General features: G+C 41.8%; 1 protein-coding gene across 1 annotated transcript in view; it reads left to right on the forward strand.

The window, feature by feature from the left end:
* fgfrl1a (fibroblast growth factor receptor like 1a) overlaps positions 1–23,655 on the forward strand; it is a 106,123-nt gene that overhangs the window by 75,831 nt on the left and 6,637 nt on the right. Inside the window, exons 4-7 of the mRNA XM_078169488.1 lie at positions 12,127–12,204; positions 18,672–18,971; positions 22,920–23,092; positions 23,183–23,363. Of these exons, the coding sequence (XP_078025614.1) occupies positions 12,127–12,204; positions 18,672–18,971; positions 22,920–23,092; positions 23,183–23,363 (732 nt within the window). The remainder of the gene's footprint in view (positions 1–12,126; positions 12,205–18,671; positions 18,972–22,919; positions 23,093–23,182; positions 23,364–23,655) is intronic.

Genomic DNA, 23,655 nt, shown 5'->3' on the forward strand with positions numbered 1-23,655 from the left:
TAATCAACCACATACCAAGATCACTATATGAAATAGTTTCTGGTGTGTGTGTGAGATTGACTCACACACACACACACGCACACACACAGGTTTGTACCAAATAGGTCATAAAGCTGGAAGCAATTCCTGGCTGAACGTTGACGTGTGTTCATCATATTTCAGAGAGCCCGAGCCCAGAATGGCACGACACGTAATCACATTTGTAAATAGCATCGTAAAGTTGGGCTCATTAAAACTTTTGTTGTTTTGGCTCGGTCCAGGGGGGCAGAGGGAAGGCGGGGGGAGGGAGGTTTGAATATCTGGAGCTAAAAACTCTGTCAGGTGTCAGTGTGTGCATGTGTGTGCCTACATGTGTATGATGATGATGATGATGATGATGAGGATGAGGATGAGATCAAATGTTCCAGAAACATTTAATTGCAAAAATGTTTACCTTAAACTTAGAAATTGGCTCTGTGTGTGTATGCATGAGTGATTTAGGGATTTAATGAACGTTGGGAGATGTCATCACCTCAAACACACGTCACCAATGTGATCACGGCCCACTAAATGCTCTGGGTTTACACACACACACACATGCTGTTAATCTGTCATGTATGCCAGTGTTGTCGCTCACAGAGAGTAGCAGTTAACTGCAGTGTATGATTGTCTGTTCTGCGGTTACAGTTAATAAATTTCGCTCTGCATTGTCGCCTTTTTCTCTCCCTCTCTGTCTTTTCATCTCTGTCCTGCCGCCTCTTGACCTCCTCTAAAACTCAGTCAGTTCCCGTCTCGTTCCCTCTCTTTCTCTGTCGCAGCTCCTTTGAATGTCTCTCTCTCATGCCATTAATGGAGGACTGTGTAGCAGCCCAACTTATAATGATTTCCATAAGGCTACACAGCCTCTCCGCAGGCCAGAGTGTAAATCACGGTGACGTGTGTGTGTGTGTGTGTGAGTTTGTGTGTGGACGACAGATCTGTAGTACACGTGCACACGTGGACGTTTGTGTGCACTTACACACATATCAACTTTTTCTCTTGAGGATATGACAAGGGACAGTTACCAAACTAAGTTATTAAACAGGTCCTGCAGCTGAATTATTAAAGACTGTGGCATTGATAAGCTCCTCTCTAAGCTTCTCTTCATTATTTAGGCTGCATGAATGGTATCTTATCTTCTCCTTTTTTTTCTTACCAGCTCTGTTTCTAATTTGTGATAAGGTTAAGACGTTCATCTAAGATTCATTTTCATTATTCTCAATCCAGAAGAGAGATCTTTCTCTGAGCTTATTGTATGTGCAAGGGGCGGGAGGGCCAGCTCTCTCTGCCTTTTTCACGCACACACATCTAGAGCATTCTCTTACTGACAATAGTGAAGAGAACTAAACACTCAAAAGTATAGTTAAACTTCACTGAAGGCGATGCTGACAGCGCCCGTCACCACAAGTGCAACAAGTATTTTACATGTAAGGGCAGAATTCATAAATTAAACCTGAAGTGGATGTTCAAGCTCCTTACCCTATCTCTAAGGCTGAGCCCAGCCACCCTTCTGAGGAAACTCATTTCAGCTGCTTGTATCCCCAACCTCATTCTTTCAGTCACTACCCAGAGCTTATGAATATAGGTGAGGGTTGGGACGTAGATGGACCAGTTAATCAAAAGCTTCACCTTTTGGCTCGGCTCCCTCTTCATCACGTCAGACTGGCATAGCACCTGCATCACTGCAGAAGCCGCACCAAACCACCGATCCATCTCATGCTCCATTCTACCCTCTATTCTAAGAAAAATATGTACTTTATTAATCCTAGAAGGAAAATTCAGTTGTTTTTTTTTTCAATCATATACACACAGGCCTGAAATACACACACATGCACAAACAGGACCTATACATGCATTAAATAAAGACATGTCAGAGCGAGGGGGCTGCCTTTGACAGGCCCCCCGAGCAGTTGGGGGTTCAGTGCCTTGCTCAAGGGCACCTTGGCAGTGCCTAGGAGGCAAACTGTCATCTCTCCAGCTACCAGCCCATACTCCATACATGGTCTGTATGGCGACTTGAACCAGCGACCCTTTGGTTCCTAAGCGAAGTCCCTATGGAGTGAGCTACTGCCGCCTTCAATGTCCATAATAAAATTAGAACATATAAAATAGGTGATTTGATCCCTAATTTTAGCAAAAGCAAATTTCTTCTCTTGTTTCTCACATCTAGATTTTAAATACTGCACTTTGCTTTTGCAGTACCTGTATAGTTGTTAAATGTCAACCGAAGGCAGAGTGCTGTATCTGCACTTTGGAGTCATAGATCAGATCAGTGGTCGTGGCTTTTATCCATGAAAACTTCTTCCTGAGAAGACACTGCATGAATATATTACCACTAATCTACCTACAATATTTTTTGGTGGACAGTCTGAAACCTTTAAAGGCCTTTTCTCTGTTTTCTCTGTTTGTATAGTTCCTGCACTTTGCCTTTGTAGGGCAGTGTACACCCAGATGGTTTGGCTTGTCCCCAAATACATTAAACACCTACTGTCCACAGAGGATTACATGAGCTGCTAATGACATATGAAACACGACCTGTGCTGCAGACAGAAAGTTTCCACAGAACATCTCCACAGGATTACATTTTAGATATGGAGCCATGGCAAGTAAATCTAACTATTTATTACCATGACACTGTGTAATGTTGCAACTTGCGGCAACTGAAGGCAAATAAATGTTCCCAAAATGACTGCGGCTGGAGAGAGAAGTATGTTTGGAAGGTCGGGTCTAAATGCAGCATGTGTGTCAGACAAACAAAGAGAGAGATTTTCTATGTTTTCTCTTCACCCACAAACAACAAAACCCCTCCATTGTAGAAGACGTTAACTCTCTTGTGTTACTGCAGCAGCAGCAGTAATGGCCTTATAACATAAGATACATGTGGTTTCATTGTTTCCAGAGTATCATTGAACTGATGGAGTTATAATGACAGTGTGTGTTTTAGTAGGGGGTCGGTGCACTGACAGGCCAACGTACTGCTGAAGGACGAATGGTGTTTATCCTGCTGGTTGTTACAGTAGACGGTTTGGGGGAGGATCCATCGTTACAAAACTGTACTGAAGAATGGGGTTCTAAAGTTCATCTGTCTGACGCCCAAATACAACATTTATCATCTTATCCTGCTGCCTTGGCTCTTTTAAATACTAATCAGAGTATCTGTGGTACAGAGGGTTACTTGTCAAACATATTAAAAGGTCTTCGAACGTTTCGATTTTGAACTTTCTGCTCATGATGTCTCAGTTTTTCAGGCATTTTCTTTTTTTGTTCAAGTCAAAGTGCACTGCTTCAGAGTAACAGAAAATATTTTGTGCATCATTTCCTGCAGGCTTAATGAAACTCTGTTTTGGGGGAAGTAGTTACGCAGCAACAGATGCTTTGTAAAACCTTTGATGTCCCGCTAATAGGCCGAATAACCGTTGTTTTTAGAAAGATTAAATAGAGACAGGCATTCATTTTTTCCAAAAATGAAGGAAAGAGAAAATACCTGCAGCAATGAAACAACTAATTATTGAAATTAAAAACGTATTTTCCTTGTTAGATCTATTTTTCCATCATCACTCCATCATGTCTTTTTTAGGGGCAATGGGATCTTTAGTTCAGGTAGCAGGTCAACAGTTTATACCAAATGAAGAGGTGTATATTAACTGTAATCTGGGAACCTGAAGATTTACTTCAGATCCAGCCCAGCACTGTGTGTTCAGTTCTTCTTGTCATAATCTGTAATTAACATTGTGTTTTGGTTAGGGGTTAATTCAAGCTTTAAATGTTTAGAGTGTATAGGGCTTAGAATGCTATGATGGAAGTATATGATGGACATTCCCATGTTCAATCACGTCTCATAAGTTGTTGCAGCAATTTTTGGGTTGATACCATTTGTAACTCAGATTTGGTGTTAATTTAAAGCATTTTTCACCACTCAAGAATTTAGAAAATTGGTCAAAAATCCCTCCAAAATACTAAATCAAGACACCAAGAGCTTGAAAGATCCATGCTTGTGATGTGATTTGTTATCAAAAACTTGTGACATTTAGAGATTTCTACAAGAACTGCTTTTTAGGTGATTCAGTCGAAGCGTCTCTGTTCAGGAAACTGCTAAAAAAACAACAACTTATTGTCAGTATGCCTATCTGAATGCACAAGGTCTCTTGTTTGTCGTTGTGAACTTTCATGAGGCTGTGATTATCTTAGAGGTCACTATAGGTCATTTTATACAGTGGTGTCAAGTCTACAGTGAAATGGCATCATCACACGAGTAAAATTTGGTTTATTGAATCCACAAGAGTCTCAGCTTTCCAGTCAGACCCAATTCTAACACTGTTTATGGACTGCGGTGTGCAGAAATACTGAAATACAATTGGCAAAATATAAGGAAAATGGCTTGGTTTTTGCCCAAAACAGTTGGCGTGTCTGTAAAGGGGAGACCTGTGAGTACCCATAGCACCCATTTTGAGGTGAGAGGTCAAGGGACCCCCTGTGAAAATGTACATGCCAGATTTTGACATCACCAAAGTTTAGCTTAAATTTGGAGCATCATTTAAACCGGACAAGCTAGTGTAACATTGTTGGTACCCAAAGGATTCCTTAGGTCTTCTAGTCTCATATGATACATGGTACTTGACTGATTGTACAGCGGTTTAGATTGGTGAAGGAGCGAGACCACAACCTTTCAATTCCTGCTCTAAGCGCGAAAAGAAGTAAGTTCTTGAACTGTTCAGCAAAAAATGAATAACATCTACAATTCTGTAACAAAAGAGCAAACTTTTTCTGCTGATAAAGATCATGTACTATGGTCGTAAGCCACAGATATAATAGAAAGCCTTTGCTACTAAATGGACTTGGTGGTGAGATTGTTTTCTAAACTGATGTTTCTTGGGTCAAGATTGAACTTTGAACCTCCTAAAAAGGATAAAGATAACTTTCTTGAAACGTGCCTCATCTAGGCAGCGTATGTATCGAGTTAAAATTAGAGCCAAATTGCAGTCCATGTGAAGTTTGAAGGTTATTTTTTGGTTTCTGATCAGTTACAAATCATACAGTTGGGTTAAACTTCAACTTTGGTCAAAACTGCAATCCCCTGCCATATTTTAAGCGAGCTATTGTTGCAGAAGCAAAAATAAACCCTCCAAGGACCCAGGTTTAACTGAACAATGCCTCTTGTTCCAGAGTTATGTAAAACTGGTACACTTGTGGTAGCTCCCGTCTAAATTATGAAGTGAATAACCAAGTCTGGATGAAGTGTGAGGCAAGCTGTGCCTGTGGAGAGCCTGAAACTGTGAGCGTGGTCAGTTTTAGAGGACTAACGGCGGTTTACTTGGTTTGTCAGAAACACAAACTCTCATCAGGCTGGTTTTGGCCCTGATGTTGAAACAACCAGTCTTCACTCATGCACACACAGAGGTTCTGTCCACATATCCAGTGACTCTATATTAAAACCTGGAAGGACATGACCCTTTAGGAAAACACTGGCCCCCTGGACACACTCACACATACAAACACTCATACACACATTCACACTGGACTGTTGGGTCTCATATTTCTGAGCCTGCTCATGTCCAATTGCTGCCTTTTCTCTACAGACCTTAATGTAAATACAAGAAGGGGTTATACAAACACACACACACACACACACACACACTCACACTCACACTCACACAGGGGTACCCCGCCAGTGAAAGTGTGAAATGTAGCACACTGTTGGACCATTTCCCCCCTGCAGATGAAAAGAGGGGGTATTGAAAAGAAACAAAAAAGAAGGTTGGAATAAGAGAAACTAAGAGACTTAAAAAAACACCCTCAAAACTCACAAGTGCTAAAAGGAGTATGGCAGATATGCCTAAGTGGTACATTGTAGGCAGCTAGACTTGCTTGAGTTTCCTGAAGACGTTTCACCTCTCATCCAAGAGGCTTCTTAAAGCCTCAACAACTCTGAAAGGGTTCACGGCCACAGAGTTTAAAGCCTGCAACTCCGCACCGGTCAGTGAGAACTGAAGAGGCTTCTTGCATGAGAGGTGAAATGTCTTCAAGAAACTCAAGCAAGTCCAAGTTCCTAGGATATAGCACTAAGGATCACTATGACCTGGACTGGCAGATATGTTTTATACCTTATAGAGTGAATATACTTAAATGACACCAGGTCGCAGCAGTGCAAACTGTGGACTTTAGGGGAAGTTTAGTGTCTTTATAGTCGATGCTTGCATGGTCACATAAGGAAAAATGTCTTCTCACATCTATCGCAAGTATAATTTCAAAGTGATACATCTGGGACACGAACTTCACAATGCTTGATGGACAGTTCGGGTGTTGGTTGCGTTGCTGGTGGTCTTCACAAGAGCTGTTCAGTTCCATTGTTTGTTGTGAGTTTGTGTGTGTCATCATGGCAGAATGTGGCCTTGGTGACACCATTTATAGCCGAAACTTACACAGAATACAGAGAGTATTTTGCCAGGTGTTAATGTCGCTGTCTGTCAGGGTGATAAAGTCATCATGTATGACAGAGGAAATAAGCTCAATTATCTAATCGATTTGTGTCTTAATGTTGTTGGTTTATGACTATAGTGGTTATGGGTTTCCTGGGAAGCAGGGGAGATGGAGGGTGGATGTTGGGTATATGGTATCATACTTTGCCTTTTGTCACTTGTATGACTGCAGAGAGGCTCGCCATCCTGTTATACAAATAATAAAAAATGGATCACAAAAACAAAAAAAACGTTGCAATTGTGCAAGATGCAGTCACGAAACTTCACAGGTCTGCAGGTGAGATCAAAATGAGGGTAGAGTTTGAAGATTTTTTTTTTTTTGTTTGAAGGTTTTTTCACCCCTGATCTCGATCATTAAATACTGATATCTGCCGATCCTGAGTTTGGTGTGATACTTCTAATAACCAAAATGTTAAAATCATAGACTGTATATAATGATGGACAATGCATCTCTACTTCTTCCACTGTACAAAAATGAAGCCAGAATATCTTGCTGCAACACTAGCTGGCTAAGGTAGACAAAACGTGGAATAGTGATTGGCTTTACTTTAGCTGATACTATTAAAGTATACCTGGACTGGCCTGAGACTGATTCTTAGGATCAGCTTGGGACTCTTTGAGTATATAGCTGCCTCAAGCTTATCAGAGTTACTGACACTGTGCATACGCTTGCTTTTACAACTTGCCTTCAAGTACGCACGTCTGTGTGCGTGTGTGTGTGTGTATGTGGCCATTTAAGTGTGTCTCTGTGTGGATTAGTTGTTGTAATCACCAGCCAAAGTATCTGGCCGAGCATTAGAAGGTGGAACGGGATCAGAAGAAAACATTTTGTTTATTGAAAACAGCTGAAGCAGGGAGGGAATATGTTTTCTACTCTGCGTGTGTTCAGCTTGAACCAAACAGTGAAACATTAAATCAAACCTCCCCGACTTTGCTCTCGTATAACAGAACTGAAGAAAGGTGTAAAACTCACTCTGCTGGAAGAATCGGGTTCTGAAGCTTGGATGTCTAACACGCTGACAGAAATGTGATTTGCAGGTTTCACACTGAAAGATACTGTTACAGTTTAACTCAGTGGAGGACTAGACGGTTATAAAAGAACATAAATGTGAGGGAACGGCTTTTTTAGCAGGAGACTTCTGTTACTAAGTTGTGTTCAAGTGTGGTGTTAATAACACTTTAGTTAGTGAGGCCCCACACATACAGTTTGCTCTCTGAACATCTTTGGATGAAAGCTTCCTCTTCAAGTCATGAGTGAAGTGATAATGGAGGAGTCAGCTGGTCGTCTGCGCAACATCATGTGTTTATAGTCAAACAGATTTTGTGTTGCCTGTTGCTGATGTGCGTCACTATCACAATATACAGCTGCTATACGTGTATGTGTTTTAAATGTTGGAGCTGCTCTCATACTGTGGATGTATGGCTGCACTGTATGGACAGTGGAAGCAGTCCAGCCCCCCTCTGTGAGTGCGTCTGTAGGAGGTCTGCCAAGCGAGGTTTACAGGCTCGCACCAGGCCTGGAGGAGGGTTTGCTGTAGCTGTTAAGAGTGCTAAACCATGTTCCCCCCTTCAGATCAGACCCCCGTGCCGCTGGGCTTCAAACACGCTGCCCTTTCTCAGAACACGCCGTGCATGTGGCAGGGGGGAGGGATAAAGGGGGAGTCGGAGGGAGGGAAGAAAGAGAGAGGTGCAACGGGAATACCGCCAACTCAAGTTACCACTTAGTTAAATAACGCCAGAACGCACGCACCCACACATGCACTGACACACCCATGCAGGAATTCATATCACAAACACACCACGCAGCCTGCCTGTATGCTATTAATACCAGCCCCGAGGATGCAGGTCATGCCTCGTATTTGCATTTCAAATGCGTCTTTCACTCCATCATCCAAATAGTGATGCTTTAAAGACATTTGGCGCTGCTTTAAACGCTCTGAGCTTTCAGGTGGTCTTCTCAAACCTACGCACAGATCTGTATATGTACCAACATGCACGATAAACATATCCAATTACAATTATGCAGGCACTCTCACGTATTTACTGCAGGTGGTCCGAGGCTGTTTAGTTCTCTTCTTCTCCATAACGACCATCAGGTTTTGGTTGAAGTTTCAGGTTCAAGCTGAGTTAACCGCATGCCCCCCTCATGTATTTTGACAGACCTGATATTGCATCGTATCAGCCCTCCCCTCCTCCCTGTTAAAGGGCCCCTCGGATACATTGGTTCCATCTTGAAGCGGTTCTTAGCGTGAAGGTCCGGACAGATGTTTGTATCTACTTGATAATCAATGTGGGAAGACACACTGAGCGAGGGAAACTGATACACCAGCGTGAGAGTAGAAGCAACATGACACTGTGGGGTATGATACAGGCACATACAGTATGAAGGTATTCAAGGAAGAGTTTGATCTTTGTAGCACGCCATTTTTTTTCCCTGAAAGGTACTCTTGGGGAAATTTTTTTCCAGCTTATTTCAGATATTTAGTGAACAAATTTATGATCATGCCTCTCAGCAGAAGTTAGGAAGTAGTCATTTGAAAGGTTAAGGGTAGAGGCATGTTAGTGGACTTGTAGCATTAATTTCACAGCTTTCATCACCAGTGATTTGTAGTAGCAGCAAGTCTGTGGCGCCGTCACATCAAAGGACAGACATATGTTATTTGTCATTCGGTTTTCTGGTTTGAAGAAATGTGAAGAAAGAAAAAGAAATGTGAAGCTGGTCCATTGCTGAGCAGTTTAAAATGCATGGCAGGGTGTTGAGCAGTGATAATGTTGACATAAAATAAGACTAAATATGTTCATCATCAATGTTTTTTCCATGACTTAGGCCCTGTCTGCACGCAAACAGAAATTTTTTTATGTAGATATTTTCCCCTTTGTTTGTTGTCCCCCAATTGGAGGTCTCATCACTGTTGATTCCCCTTCGTAAGTAGGATAAAGGAGCTCACTCAAACACACAAGTGATGCTGTAAACACTTGAAAGCTTTCCTTTCTCTCCTCATTGACAGCAATCCCACTGTCTAATTGTCCCATCTGCTACCATTTCACTGGGCCTAATCCAAAGCTGCTGATGCTGAGGTGTATCAAACGGGTACAGCGAATGCTGCTGTTTGTCCGTGAAGTGCTGCAGCAGTACTTAGGTTAAGTGTGAAGTAGTTATTAGTCATTAGACTGAGCAGTGCTGATGAAATGGAAACAACCTGGTAAGAATGTCCACCTTTGTCATTGTGCCTGGCGCACGCCTATTATATAAAGCAAAAATGGGCATGTGCAAATTAAGGAGATGATATCATCCTTTCCCCAAAGCTCAACAGTTTTGAAAATCTGCACCTTCTAAGGTGTTTTAAAAAATATGTTTGTGCATAAACATGAGACCAAAACGTAGAGGAAAACATCCATTCACAAAAATGTCTGTATACATGTAGACAGGGCCTCAGGGATGAGATAAAGAGGAGATGTCACTGACATCATTTAACACTGTGACTGTGTCATCTTGGAATATTGTTGACAAAAAAGACAAGACTAAGCACAGTTTTTTTTTTTGTTTTTTTTTTTAAGCTTATTTTTTTGGGTGCTTTTGCTAACACTAGATAGGAAAGTATGGGGCCATTATGGTAGCACTTTGTTAAAATAACTCATAATAACTCATAGTAAAATGACTTTATTTTAACAAAGCTTGGCAATACTAAGTTACTCATGACAACTACTGCAGAAAACCTGAACATGTACTTACAGAGAGCAAACGAGAATCCATAGGCCTCCAAGGCTGCAGCCTGTCCATACAACAAAACAGCTCGGCAAAGTAGCGTCTGTGAGCCTGTGCTCAGGGCAAAACAATCTGAAGGTTGCGGCAGCTTAAGCCTGTCAGCCTGTGCTCAGGGTGACGCACACAGACACAAATCTTCTCACGCATTTGCGGATCTCACACAGCAGAAGAGTAGCAAAAATCGCGTGTACAAAGAGAGCCAACTGAGAGGCCCGACTGAGTTAAAACTGAAGACATAATTATTTACAAATCTGCCCACATATTTACAGATCTCTGTACGCATTTGCAGATCTGTGTACAGATTTACAGATCGCAATACACTTGCAAATCTGAATACAGATTTGTAGATTTTTTTACACATTAACATATCTGATTACGCACACACAGATTCTAAATACACATTTGCAGCAATTTTGCTACCATAATGGCCCCATAGGAAAGGTCCAGCATGAAATAGGAAGAGAGAGAGGGGACGACATGTAGAAAAGGGCCGTAGCCAGAATCGAGCCCATGGCTGCCATGGCAAGGACACGGCCCCTGCACATGGGGCACCTTTTTATAATGCAGCATTTCTGTTTCGTCAGCTACTTGCACTAGTTTCATGTCCTGTGCTGCGCCAGACCGCACCCACAATAAGCACAGTCACCACTGGACTCCACAGGGAGCAGCTGTGTCATGTTTCGGCTACACCACGGCCGCCAGAGCTGACCGCAGCCACTCTAGACAATGCTTGTGATTTCACCAGAACGCACCACAGGGCATTTCAGAAGCGTCCTAAAAGTAGCTCCCTGCTCTGCTCTGCTAAAAATAGACTCTGAGTTAGTTACTCAAGTTAAAGTAAACAGTGACAAGAACAGGACTTTGGGCCCATATTGGATGTATTTATTCCATTGATACCATCGAACAACTAGACCAGGCACTTTCTGCAAAGCTGCATTCAACTTTTTTATCTGATAATGATAACATAAAATCATATGTGAATTAAGTTTGACTAAAATGACATTTTTGATTTTGTCTGGACTAGACTGACTAAGTCTAAGTCTAGTATACTGAAGTTTGTTTTTTTTTTTGACCAAGATAAGACATCAATGCCCAGGCTTTTAGTCAACTAAAACTTGACTAAATATAATAAAAGTTATCCAGAACTGTTGACAAAGGACTAAAATTACATTTTAAAAAATAGCTGACAAAATTAACATTAGTGTTGAGGCCAGATTGCTGGATGTAAAGTAAGGTTTTGAACACCAGAAGTCTCTGTACGTGTCGTCTTTCCTCTGAGGTTTAACACCTCCGTCTCACCATTGGACCAGATTTTACCTGCCACACTTCAGCAGCGTCACCAGCCTGCTTTCACCTAAAAAGCCTGTGTGCTCTAAATATTATCAGATGTTGCAGTGATAACAGCGGTGCTTCTGCATTCCACCTCCCTGAACTTGTAACAGTCTGCATCCAATTTGTGAGAGCAGACCAATGTATCATTGATATCTTGAATTTATGTTGGACAAACCATCATACATCACGACCCCATGCTGAAACAGCTGCGTCTTATAAAACAACTGTCAGATGCTGACAGGAAACAGAAAAAACTCTCCTCCCTAAATAATCCCTCCTAATTCCCAAACACTTGTGAATCTTCGTGACTTTTTTTGTTTGAGACCCAGCTGAGCTTTGTGCACATGATAAATGTTTATTTTTCTATAACTGGAGTGAAATGTGGGTGTAGGAATCATGGCTTCATCAAGAGAGTTCAGCACGGCGATGAAAGAACAAGTGAATATTTATTTGTCTGATGCTTGGGATTTGCTTTATTATTCATGATCGATTATTAGCTAATGATGCGTCTTGTCTTTCTCTCTCCGTCACCAGATGACTCCAGTTCAAGAGGCGGAGCAGCGACGACCACTGGTGACTCTGAACACACCCCGGATCTGGCTGGGAAACTGGGTAACCACTCACAACTCCTCTGATTGCGTCACTGCAGGATTTCAAACATTTGAAGATGAGAGGGAAGCCTAGAAGTGACACTTTAGATAGCTGAGAGTGTGTAGCATCTTAAAAAGTACAGTAGCAGATTGTGCAATAAACACCCTTGCACACTGTCAGAGGTGAGGCCCACACACATACACAAAGCACACACACATCAGGGTGGTTGTTTGCTCAGATAATTGGCTCTGACAGAGTGGAGGGCAGTCTATTTGTGTGAGGTGTGATTTGGTGGGACACATTCCTTCCCCCCCCCTCTCAAGTCTCTCCGGTCCCCCTGCATGTAACTCAACCCTTCTTTGCTTTTTGTTATCCTTTTATCCACCACTCTTTCTCCTTCCCCTTCTCCCTGTGGATCTCTGCATCATAAACGTCCGTGCATACTCACACTTAAATGTCAACAAACATTTACCCTCGCTTTGTTTTCTCACACACATTCTTTGCCTCTGTCTGCTCTCACACAGCCAAACGTTCACACTCAATGCTCTGGCTGCATTCAAACCAACCTCAGCCCTATGTGAAAAAACACAGCCCCCATATTTATTTGAATGAGGCCAGTCTGGCGACGCAGCGTCATAACACAGCATCAAAGCTAAACAGCCAATCACATAGATAATCTCACATGAACACGGTATCCGCTGTTTACCTTGTGATCACTGAGACAACAGATTGTTACAAGACATTGTGCTGTGTTTTGGTGTTTGATAAGCCTTTGAACACATGAATCGGTTACTCTGACTGGACTTCATGGGTCGTATTTCATTGATAAATTTAATGATAAATCTTCAACAGCTGCATATGTGAACTGGCAGGCAGTTAGCAGCAAAAAACAGGAAGCAGGGGTAAAAAGGTAGCGTGGCTCAGGCCAAATTGTCTACAAATTGTATCTTCTAGGCATGTCAAGATACCAGACATGTAGAAATTGATACCAATACCAGTGAAATTCCACAGTGTTCAACACCCAGTTCAATACCACAATAAAAAACAAGAACAACACAATGAATCCTGCACACTCCTTCATAAAAACACTGACATTAAATTTCAATTAATTAACAATTCCTGATGAGTGCTAGTGGGTGTGGGTTCATGAGATTTTGTGCAAACATATGTAACATGTAGCACAGTATACTATCATATCTCCTCCATTGTTGTTGTTCACCCAAGCGAGGGAATTTAAGTATCTCGGGGTCTTGTTCACAAGTGAGGGTAGACTAGAACGTGAGATGGATTGTCGGTTTGGCGCAGCATTGGCAGTGATGCGGGCGCTTTGCTGGACCGTCGTGATGAAGAGAGAGCTGAGCTGGAAGGCAAAGCTTTTGATTTACTGGTCCATCTACGTTCTAACCCTCACCTATGGTCATGAGCTCTGGGTAATGATGGACAGAATGAGGTCACAGATACAAGCGGCCGAAATGAGTTTCCTTCGAAGGGTGTCTGGGCTCAGCCTTAGAGATAGGGTGAGGAGCTCGGACATCCAGAGGGAGCTCGGAGTAGAGCCACAGCTCCTTTGCATCCAAAGGGTTCAGTTGAGGTGGTTCGGGCATCTGATCAGGATGCCTCCTGGGTGCCTCCTGTTAGAGGTGTTTGGGCACATCCCACTGGTAGGAGGCTCCAGGGCAGACCCAGAACACGCTGGAGGGATTAAATATCTCATCTGGGCTGGGAACGCAGGTAACAAGCACAGCATTTTACCTAACACTGAAGCTCAAAAAATGTGCAGAGCTCACTGCAGATTGCAACAATACTTTTCTTTTTGACAAGTTGAAGCGGAGCTGTCTCAGCAGCTGTACTTGTCACCATCTTTCACGCGGTGTTGTTCTTCAGTGCTGATGGGCATCCTTCTTCATCTGCAGAACAGAAAACCTGTAGGTATAAATGCTGCCCCTATGAGTCTGGAACAGTCACATCCCTGGTACCTAAGCTACTGGAGAAAAAAAGAGTACAGCTGCATTTCTAGAATTTTGGTATCGCCTTGTTACCAAAGTATTGATTCTCTTGACATCCCTAGTATTTTGTTTATTTAATCCATACACATACAAAAATAAAGAAATAACATTTTGTGGTTTTATGGGAAGTTATGTGCTCTAACTGTTTCTTTACTCACACTACCTCTGTGCTGAATTTTATGGTGACAATATGACTGCTCCTCTTGGCTTTTGTCGACCAAGACATAGCTGTAACTCCTAATAAAACTACAAATTGTCATTCTTTAACTCCTCTGTTTGTCTATGGATTAAACAAACAATATATGTGGTAAAGACTAAGCTTAAGAGGTGCAGTCAGGCTTATTTTTTAGCTCTGGAGAGATCCAGGATCGTTCTTACACCTGCTTCCAGTCCAGTCTTAGCCGAACTTAATGTACAGACATCACAGTGGTGTCAATTTTCACATCTCACAGGAAAAAAATTAAACTGCATTGAGATAAATCTAATCCTCATTCTAATCTGAATCCGAAACCAAATCATCACTTAAACTGCTCCTGTCAAAATAAGCCAAAATGACCTCAGTGAGCAAAAATCTCCTCAGTCTCTGAATCCAAGTTGGGAATCAGAAGGCGCTCCCTCTCACACTCACACACACTCTCTCTCTGTCTGTTTCTGACACACTGTCTGATCAAAGGCGGTCAGTCGGAGGGTCAGCAGTATTTTTACACTGTGAAGTGTGGCGTTGAAGTGGCCCCTGAGACCCAGAACAAGCCTGCCCTTTCGCCCGTCCTGGCTCTCACCTTCTCCCTTTCTCCCCTCTCCACCTCGCCGCTCTCTCAGCTCCCCTCTCGCTCTGTTTTTCTTTCTCTCCACCTCCTTGTGTGCCCTCTCTCTTACCTTTGCCTTTTTATTGTTTTAACTCCATCTCTCCTTCTCTTTGTTCTCCATTTCTCTGCCGTCACTCCAGTTTTATTCGTCTGTTTTCAGTAATCTGTCAGTCCTCTGTATGTGCTAACCCTAATTTGAACTTCGCTCTGTCTCATTCCATCTGTTTTCTCCTCAACTTCTGTTTGATTTGGTTCAGCTTAGACAGTATAAATCCGTTTATTTCAGTTGCACTTTGCTGTATTTCGCTCACTCTCCAGTTCAGCTGCACTTTCCTTTGGCTCTCCCCTCCTCACCTTTAATTAATTTCAGCCCCAGCCGGTGCAGTTGAATTTATTTAATCATCAAAGTAGGACACTGCCAGAACATTAAACTGTTAATCATGATCTTGTATTTATCCTCTGCTCTCTTTGTTAGATCTATTGACTCAGTCTGGTCACAGTTCAGCTGTAGTCCAGTAGCTTTTCTCAGACCCGGGGGGGGCAGAGGCAAGACTTAAAAGCCTTTGGAGTATGTTTGTTCTGTCATCCTGCCCAGCTTCCTGCTGGTCAGCAGAGAACTATATTCCGCTGAGTAATGTAGCCGTAGTGAAATCTCCACATTTGAGCGCGCAAAGCCGTCACATAACTCTCCCCCTTGTTTGTTTACCCAGAGCTAGAATAATAACTGTGTCCAAAGAAAGAGGCGCAACTGCAGTAGTTTGAGGCTGATTTATCACCCCGGCTGATGGCTATCTGCTGCGGCTGGAACATGAGGGCTGTAAAATCAAGCGCTCCTGTGAATGATTTCCTCTCCTCTCTCCCTACTGGATAGTTTGTTTCCTCTTTGATCTGCTCTCACTGCTCGCTGATTATTGTGGTTTTCAAGGAGGGATATGTGTGTCTGAAAAGATGAACAGGTTTCAGTTTGGTTGTGTGACTGTCATATCTTTGAGCGGCCCATCATGCAACTGCACAGAGGGATGTGGATGTTTGAGTAGGCGTGTGGGGTTAACTGGCCGTTTTATGTTTCGTTAGAAAGGATTTGCATGAATGAATGGATGTTTAGTGTGATGCTAAGTCACTGTCTGGCTTTTTACGACTTGTGCACAGATACGCATCCATGACTGGATATTTACAGTGATGTCACACAGCTGGTTTTACAGTGAGGTCTCATGGAAGCATGATTTGAGGTAAAATATGTGGCTTTTTAAGAGCAGCAGACACGTACAGCCCCGGGGCCAGAGGTGCTGGATCAGTGGAAAATAGGGAATCTGGTGTGTGTATGTCTGTTGTGTGTACATGCATGTGTTTGTGCATGTAGGTTCCCCGTCATGTGAGTAAGTCCTTTGTGTCAGGGAGAAGAGGAAGTGATTCAAACATTTTTCTTAAACAAACAATTAGGTTTATTACAGCAAATTAGGTTGTATATACCAAGAGGCACGCTGCCATATGTTGTTAAAGCACAACATGGAATTCTTGGCACCACCTGTGGCGATGACCTCAGCCTGTCTGAGGCTCCTTACACTGTAAAAAATGTCCATCTCAACAAGCAACCACGTCTAAAAATTCTCTGCAGACTGAGATGATTCAATTTGTTCCCACAGTAATTCCATTTTTCTTGTTTACAAAGTCTGTGGGAACACATGTCAGTATAACGAGGTCGTCTTTTCACACAGAGCCTGAGCGCTTGTGTGTGGATGCAGATTATTATTATTATTATTATTATTATTATTATTATTAACTTCAAAGAAATTGATTTCATGGTGTGCACTCGAATGTTACGCATCAGTGCAGAATATTCGTTGGGCAGAAAATGAATTTGTAATCACATTAGTTGCTGCAAATGTCTGCGTACATAAACAAGGGTTCAACCAATAAAACCTCAGAATAAGCAACGAGGAAACAACCAGGCTCAGTTCATGAAGCCAAACAGACGTGCAGACAATATCTGTGTGATTATAGAGAGTTTCAGAGAGCCCCTTGGAGAATGTGCTCCATCGTGACATCTGGAGGAAATGTATTTATATAATTAACAGACAGTAGTTTGGATTTTCCTGTTTTGTCCTTCAGAAGCAGTGATGGAAGTGAGCTGGTATTCACTGATACGCAGCTGGCACTTTTACATTTTAGTCTCTGGTGATTTCACACGGCACTTCTCACAAACTGCCTGTATTCTTGGCCTCCCTTTTCACATCAGGTTCTCTTGGCAATTACAATGGCCCTGAATAAACTGCATTACCCAGGGGGCACTGTGTTACACTTACCTGACTGTTCCCATTCTCACCTGCCTGCTTCTTTCTGTCAGTGTCTAGTCAAAGTAACAATAATGTTGGCCTGGCTCTGAATGGGTGACACAAAGAGAACACAAACAGTGTGAAGACACAACAGATCCTTGAAAGTCAAATCCTGCGTTACTAAAGAGTTGTATGAGGATATGTTGCTCACACACACGTCAACATGCGAGTAATGGGAACATTGTTTGAGAGTTAGTTTCATTTAACCCTTTGAAACTTGAGCAAATTGGCTTGATCTCTTTTAAAAACACCTGAAGAAGATAATTAGCATCAAAAAGCAAGAAATTAGTTAAAACAAAAACAGAGAGAGAGAAAATAAAAAACAAGAAAATAAGTAAATAAATAAAAAAAAAAAAGAAAGAAAGGAAGTTAAAAACAACCACAAAAGAAAATGATCTGGAAAGGGTGCTTAAAAATTATTTTAATTCTGTAACATAATTTTAGAACGTTATAAAAATAAGAATTATAAATATAGTTTTTCCCTAGCTTTTTTAATTTTCCTCTGTTATTTATTATTTTATTTTTATTTTTTTGCAATTTGTGGGACATTTCTTACCAAGTTGCTCATTGCATTTTTTTTATTATTTTTTTTTGTAAGAAATTGTACCAATTGGTTTCAAAGGTTTAAATACTTACAAAGGCATCTGAAAGCGGCACAAGAAAAGTGATGTCCCTCCAGGTTTCAAAGGGTTAAAAGGAAAGTTGGTCTTTTCTTCAGCAGCCTAAGCTACTACTGCATTGCCGCAGAGGAAGAAGAATAAAGGTGGACAGTGCTGAAGCTTAGCTCCAGGATTTTGAGAATAAGATACCAAGAAAAATACAGTAAAATGTTAAGAAATAAAATCTATGAAAGCAGCATGTCTTCAAAATGCTAGTAGTAGGTTTCTATATAGCAGAAATAGTGAGCTAACAGACACTGTAGCTCAAAGGGCTTGAAACATTTGTGAAAGCTTTTCTCTGTGCGGTGGCCTCTTCAGATAACGTGGCTTTGAGCGTCTCATAAAAGTCTCATATACGACTCTCTGAAGAATTCCACCATCTTTCCCAATCTGGTTTCCTCTGGTCTGAAGAGCAGAACACTGCTTGTAAATATAAAACTGCTCCATAAACCATTTATCTCCACTAATAACTTCTTCTGTTCTCTCCTTAACTTTTTCCCATCTGTTGCTGACTGAGAGTGAGTGAGGAAGGAAAGTTTCTGTGTCTTTACGTTTTGAGTTTAAAGCAACTTTACATTAAGCTCCCATATTCTACAGGCAGATAATAGCAGCACACATTTTCCAAAACTACATCTCTTTCTAATCACAGTTTTATTTCTCTCTCCACCTTCTCTCCACTTGCAGTGCGTCCACGCTTCACTCAGCCATCAAAGATGAGGAAGCGCGTCATTGCTCGCCCGGTGGGCAGCTCGGTACGCCTGAAGTGTACAGCGAGCGGTAACCCTCGTCCCGACATCGTGTGGCTGAAGGACAGTCGGCCGCTGGTGGACGACGACGCTGGGGCAGGAGGAGAAGGAGAAGGGAAGAAGAAGAAGTGGACTCTGAGTCTGAAGAACCTGACGCCAGAGCACAGCGGGAAGTACACCTGCCACGTGTCCAACAGAGCCGGAGAGATCAACGCCACCTACAAAGTGGAAGTCATACGTGAGTCACTAAGTAACTGGATGGTTTAGAGATATGAATTAGTTATTAAAGTTTTTGTCTTTGGTTAAGATTGGTTGAAGTATAATGTTAGGAAGAATGTGCAACAAAAAGAAAAGGTGAAATAATCCATAGGAAGGGAAACAATGCAGAGAGGGAGGAGAACACAGTTTGGCAGTTTTGAAGAGGTGTGTTTTTTGGACACCAGAGGATTATTTGTGATCGTGAGACATCTGAGCGGCAGTTGGATAAATATCCAATCCCCCCGTGGAGTCCAGACACTGGTGGTGGTGGTGGTGGCTGCTGACTTTGGTCGATGACTGCTGAGGTGAATAGAGGCTGCGTCTGAGAAGACTAGGTGGTGATGGGGAGGTGGAGAAGAAGAGGATGAGAAGCAGTGAGATGATAGGCTGACAGAGAAGGTGTGTGGCTGTGCTGTTGGTTGATTGTAGATCAGTGCAGAACAGCTAATGACTCGATTGACACCCCCGAACACTATCAGTCAGTGTTAGGCCAACCAGCCAGGGTGAGGAAGAAAAGTACAGCCTGAGCATGAAAAGTATTTTCTTCCTGACTGAACTTTTGCCAGAGCTTCATATGAATAAACCTGAAGTGACGGCAGAAAAGAAAACCTGTCTGTTCATCAATTAATTGTTCCAGCACTACTTTCAAGAGATGCAACCGCCATAAAACGTGCCTGTAAAACATTTAAATGTATGTAAAGGATATGTTTGCGTGTGGTCATCTCACATTGTGACACATCAGAAAGCACATTTTTGGAATTGTGGTGTGGGTATATGATACAGCAGCAGGAATGTGTCTGACCCAAACAATAACATACATTATGGTGTACACAGTGTGTGTGTTATTGTTTGACTGAGAGGCCTGTCAGAGTAAATAGCAGGGTTTGAAACAGGTTTCCATTCTGACTCACAGTACAGTGATTATAGAGAATGCCTATGTTCGTATGATCAACAACACCATAATTAACTTTTCAGCTCTTTAAAGGAGAGTCTGATGCCAGTGATCGGTCTTTGCTTTCAGATTTACATCCTGTTTTAGGAGAGAAAGACGTTAAGATGCTCAGTTATCTGCTGGTTTCTCTTTCAACATTTAATGTAGTCATTACAGGAGATTATGGATTCATGAATCTGAGCCACAGGGTGAGTATCAACCACAACTTCAATGTTCAAATTTTGATTTCAATGCTATAAATTAAATTAAAGGAAGTCTTTTATGTGGTCGTTTGCAACATAAAGCCACAGTGCCCACATGCACCAGTGTGCCGGCTAATGAGTTGCACCAAGTATAGAAGTTTAAAATAGCTTTTAAGAGCTTCCTTCCACTTCAGTGGCATTTATTGATCATCAGGCATGTCAGCAAACACCAGTCACACAAGCGAGGGGGTTTTTCAGTGTGAAAAGTGAACCAGCTGCAGTTTGAGTCTAAAAAAGGTCTAGTTTTATTGCTGAGAGCAGAATGTGTGTTCTGATGATTTGCGAGTGTTTTCTGATGTAGTAGGTCGCGTTGGAGAGCTGCGAAAGCTGTTATGACACTGGATGATTTAATGTGAAGCTGTTTTGGTAGGGTCAAATTTGTGTGTGTGTGTGTGTGCGCACTGAACTGTATGTTACTGAACATGATAGCTCTGTTGAGAGGCTCAGACCAGCTCTTCTTGCTTTACTCACCACATCTGTTGTACATTAAAGTACAGCTGTAGTCTTTCCTGACACACACACACACACACACACACACACACATAGAGGAAGTAAATCAAACGGCTGCTCATTTATGTCAAAGGTGACATTTTCTCTATCAGTAGAGATTCACTCGGCTGTCAGTCATTCGCAGCTGGTAGAAAGAAAACCAGAATAAAGGACAGAAAACCAGTAAAGCTCCCACAAACATATCTAAAAGTCGAGTTGCCTGAGTGCAGGTGATCAGTAGAGCTGTACCAGACTTATGTCAATCAAGTCAGATTAAGCTGTTTATAACGAATAAATGATGATTAGTTTCTTTGAGCGGCGCTGAGCAGGACATTCAGTGTGACAGTGACATTAATGGCAGTTTGGAAATATGCAACAATATTTTTTGACACTAGACATCAAACAAAAGCCAGAGACTGTGTTGTATTATTTTTGATAATAATTATAATAATAAAAAACTCTATTTATAGAGCACCTTTCATACAAGAATACAACACAAAGCGCTTTACAAAAACGGCAGTATAAGCATTGAGTGCTTCACATGAAAACAGACAGAATGAACATAAAACAGAACTGAACTGATTCATAAAATCAAAGAGTTGTAAAACTACGAATCATAAAATCAAGTAAGATTTTAAAAGAGTTGCAGCAGCGTGATGTGTAATTAGAAAGTAAAAGCATAAAAAGATCTGTATCAGGAAGTCAGAGCTAGTTAAAGGCTAAAGTGAACAGAGACGTTTTTAGCTTTCTTTTCAAAATATTTAGCGAGCTAGCTTCCCTGATATCTATAGGCAGTGTGCTCCATATCTTTGGGGTGTAACAGACAAAGGCTGCATCCCCGATCTTCTTCCGGCTGTTACTGGGAACCTCCAATAAACCAGCAGCAGATGATCGCCGTGTTCTTGGAGGCAAATTTAGCAATGTAGCTCGGTCCCAGCCCATGTAAGGCTTTGTATACAAGGAGGAGGAGCTTAAAATCAATTCTAAATGTAACAGGAAGTCAGTGCAGAGCAGCTCAGACTGATCTGATGTGCTCTCTCCTCTTGGTTCTGTTTCATAGCCGAGCTGCAGAGTTTTGAATGAACTGAAGTCTCCCAGTGGTGTTTTTCAGGAGGCCAGTAAAAAGTGTATTACAGTAGTCGAGTCGGTTTGAAATATAGACATGAATCAGTTTCTTAGCATCTTTTTCATTTCGAAATGGTCGTACCATAGCTTTGTTTCTGACGTAGAATAATGATGTTGTCGTCATCTTGTTAATGTGGGACTGGAAGCTTAGATTTGAATCAAGGATCACACCTATTTGTAACCTCAGATAACAAAAATAAGAGTGCTCGACTTGAAGTAACCTCTCTGACTTTCAAATCTCTGACTTCCAGGAGGCAGCCCTAGTAATCAGACATGGAATTAAAATAATTTTGGTATACATTAAATGCATTTTACCCCTGAACCATTTGGCATCCCTGCTGAGCATTACCTGATCATCTAAAAGAAAAATGAATGCCCAAAGATTTCACACAGAAGTTTTTTTTTTTTTTACACGTGAGCTCTGGCAGTGTTTGCATGTGTCGTGTCTTCTGGGTTTAATTTAGTATTGTATCATTTTGTACCAGATGTCTTTGGGACGTACATGAACATGTTCAAGGTTTAAATAATTGGAACTTTGAGCAGCCTGAGACATTAGAACAACCTGTGCAGACTGTTCGTAACACTACACACGCACTAGGAACAACAAAGAAAAGGAAGCCAGCACTGCAGTGTGTACTTTGAGTCTTAACCCTTTTTCTAAAGTAAAAACATACACCTGCAACTTAATTTTCTCGGGTTACACTCTCATGAGATCATATTTACAGACACTAAAAGAGGGACTATTGAATGTCTGTGGCAGGTGTGTTTATTCTGCTGTATAAACTGAGAGAGAAAAGGCAGGAGCTACAGATAAGGGATTTGTTTGTGTATCGTCAGCAGGGGGAGAGGATGTGGTGCTGAATACAGCAGGTACTGTTCAAATAATGCCTGCAAACCATATTATATTCTCTCAGGGCTGCTGCGCTCTTTAAGTTTTCTTTAAGTTTCAGTTCAAATAAATTGAAGAGAGAGAGTCCATGCCCTCTCCTCACTGTGTTTTCTTTCTGATTGTAATGAGATTACAGCTGAATGTTACAAGTTTGCACACTTTGTCAACTGAAAGATTATTTCATATTAAACGTACTTCTCTTTTTGTTTATGTGTTGGTGTCTTCCTTCAGAGCGTACCAACTCTAAACCCATTCTGACTGGCACTCACCCCGTCAACACCACCGTGGACTACGGAGGAACCACATCTTTCCAGTGTAAAGTCCGCAGTGACGTCAAGCCAGTTATTCAGTGGCTCAAAAGAGTCGAACCAGGAGATGAGAATAAATTTAACTCCACCATCGAGGTACAAACACACACAGTGCAACAGGCAAACACAACACTCTGAGTCAACTTGACTGAACTGGTTGATAAATTTTGTGTAATTTTTTCAAAGGTTGGAGACCACCGCTTTGTAGTCCTGCCTACAGGGGAGGTTTGGTCGCGTCCTGACGGATCCTACCTCAACAAGCTTCTGATAACCAGAGCCAAGGAGGAGGATGCCGGCATGTACATCTGCCTGGGCGCCAACACGATGGGCTACAGCTTCAGGAGCGCTTACCTAACTGTGCTACCAGGTCACAAGAAGACAGAAAGAGAAACTAACATTCACACATAGAGAACTGTCTGTGATTTTTGGTTTACAATACCAGAGAGGACGACACTTGATCAGCAGGTTTCATTAGAGGAAGTTAACCTAAAAAGTTAACTATGCTTTATTAGATACATTTCCTAGAGTCCTTACAGATGGGGTTGTTTCCACGATAGAGTTGTGACGACATATATTATTGATAAGCTGAGAGTTGTTCATTAAAGCAAGTTTGTTTGAACATTAGATGATGTCATATTTTCCATCACTAATTTCCTCAT

The sequence above is a fragment of the Epinephelus lanceolatus genome, chromosome 7 (assembly GCF_041903045.1).
Source record: "Epinephelus lanceolatus isolate andai-2023 chromosome 7, ASM4190304v1, whole genome shotgun sequence".
Taxonomy (NCBI): domain Eukaryota; kingdom Metazoa; phylum Chordata; class Actinopteri; order Perciformes; family Serranidae; genus Epinephelus; species Epinephelus lanceolatus.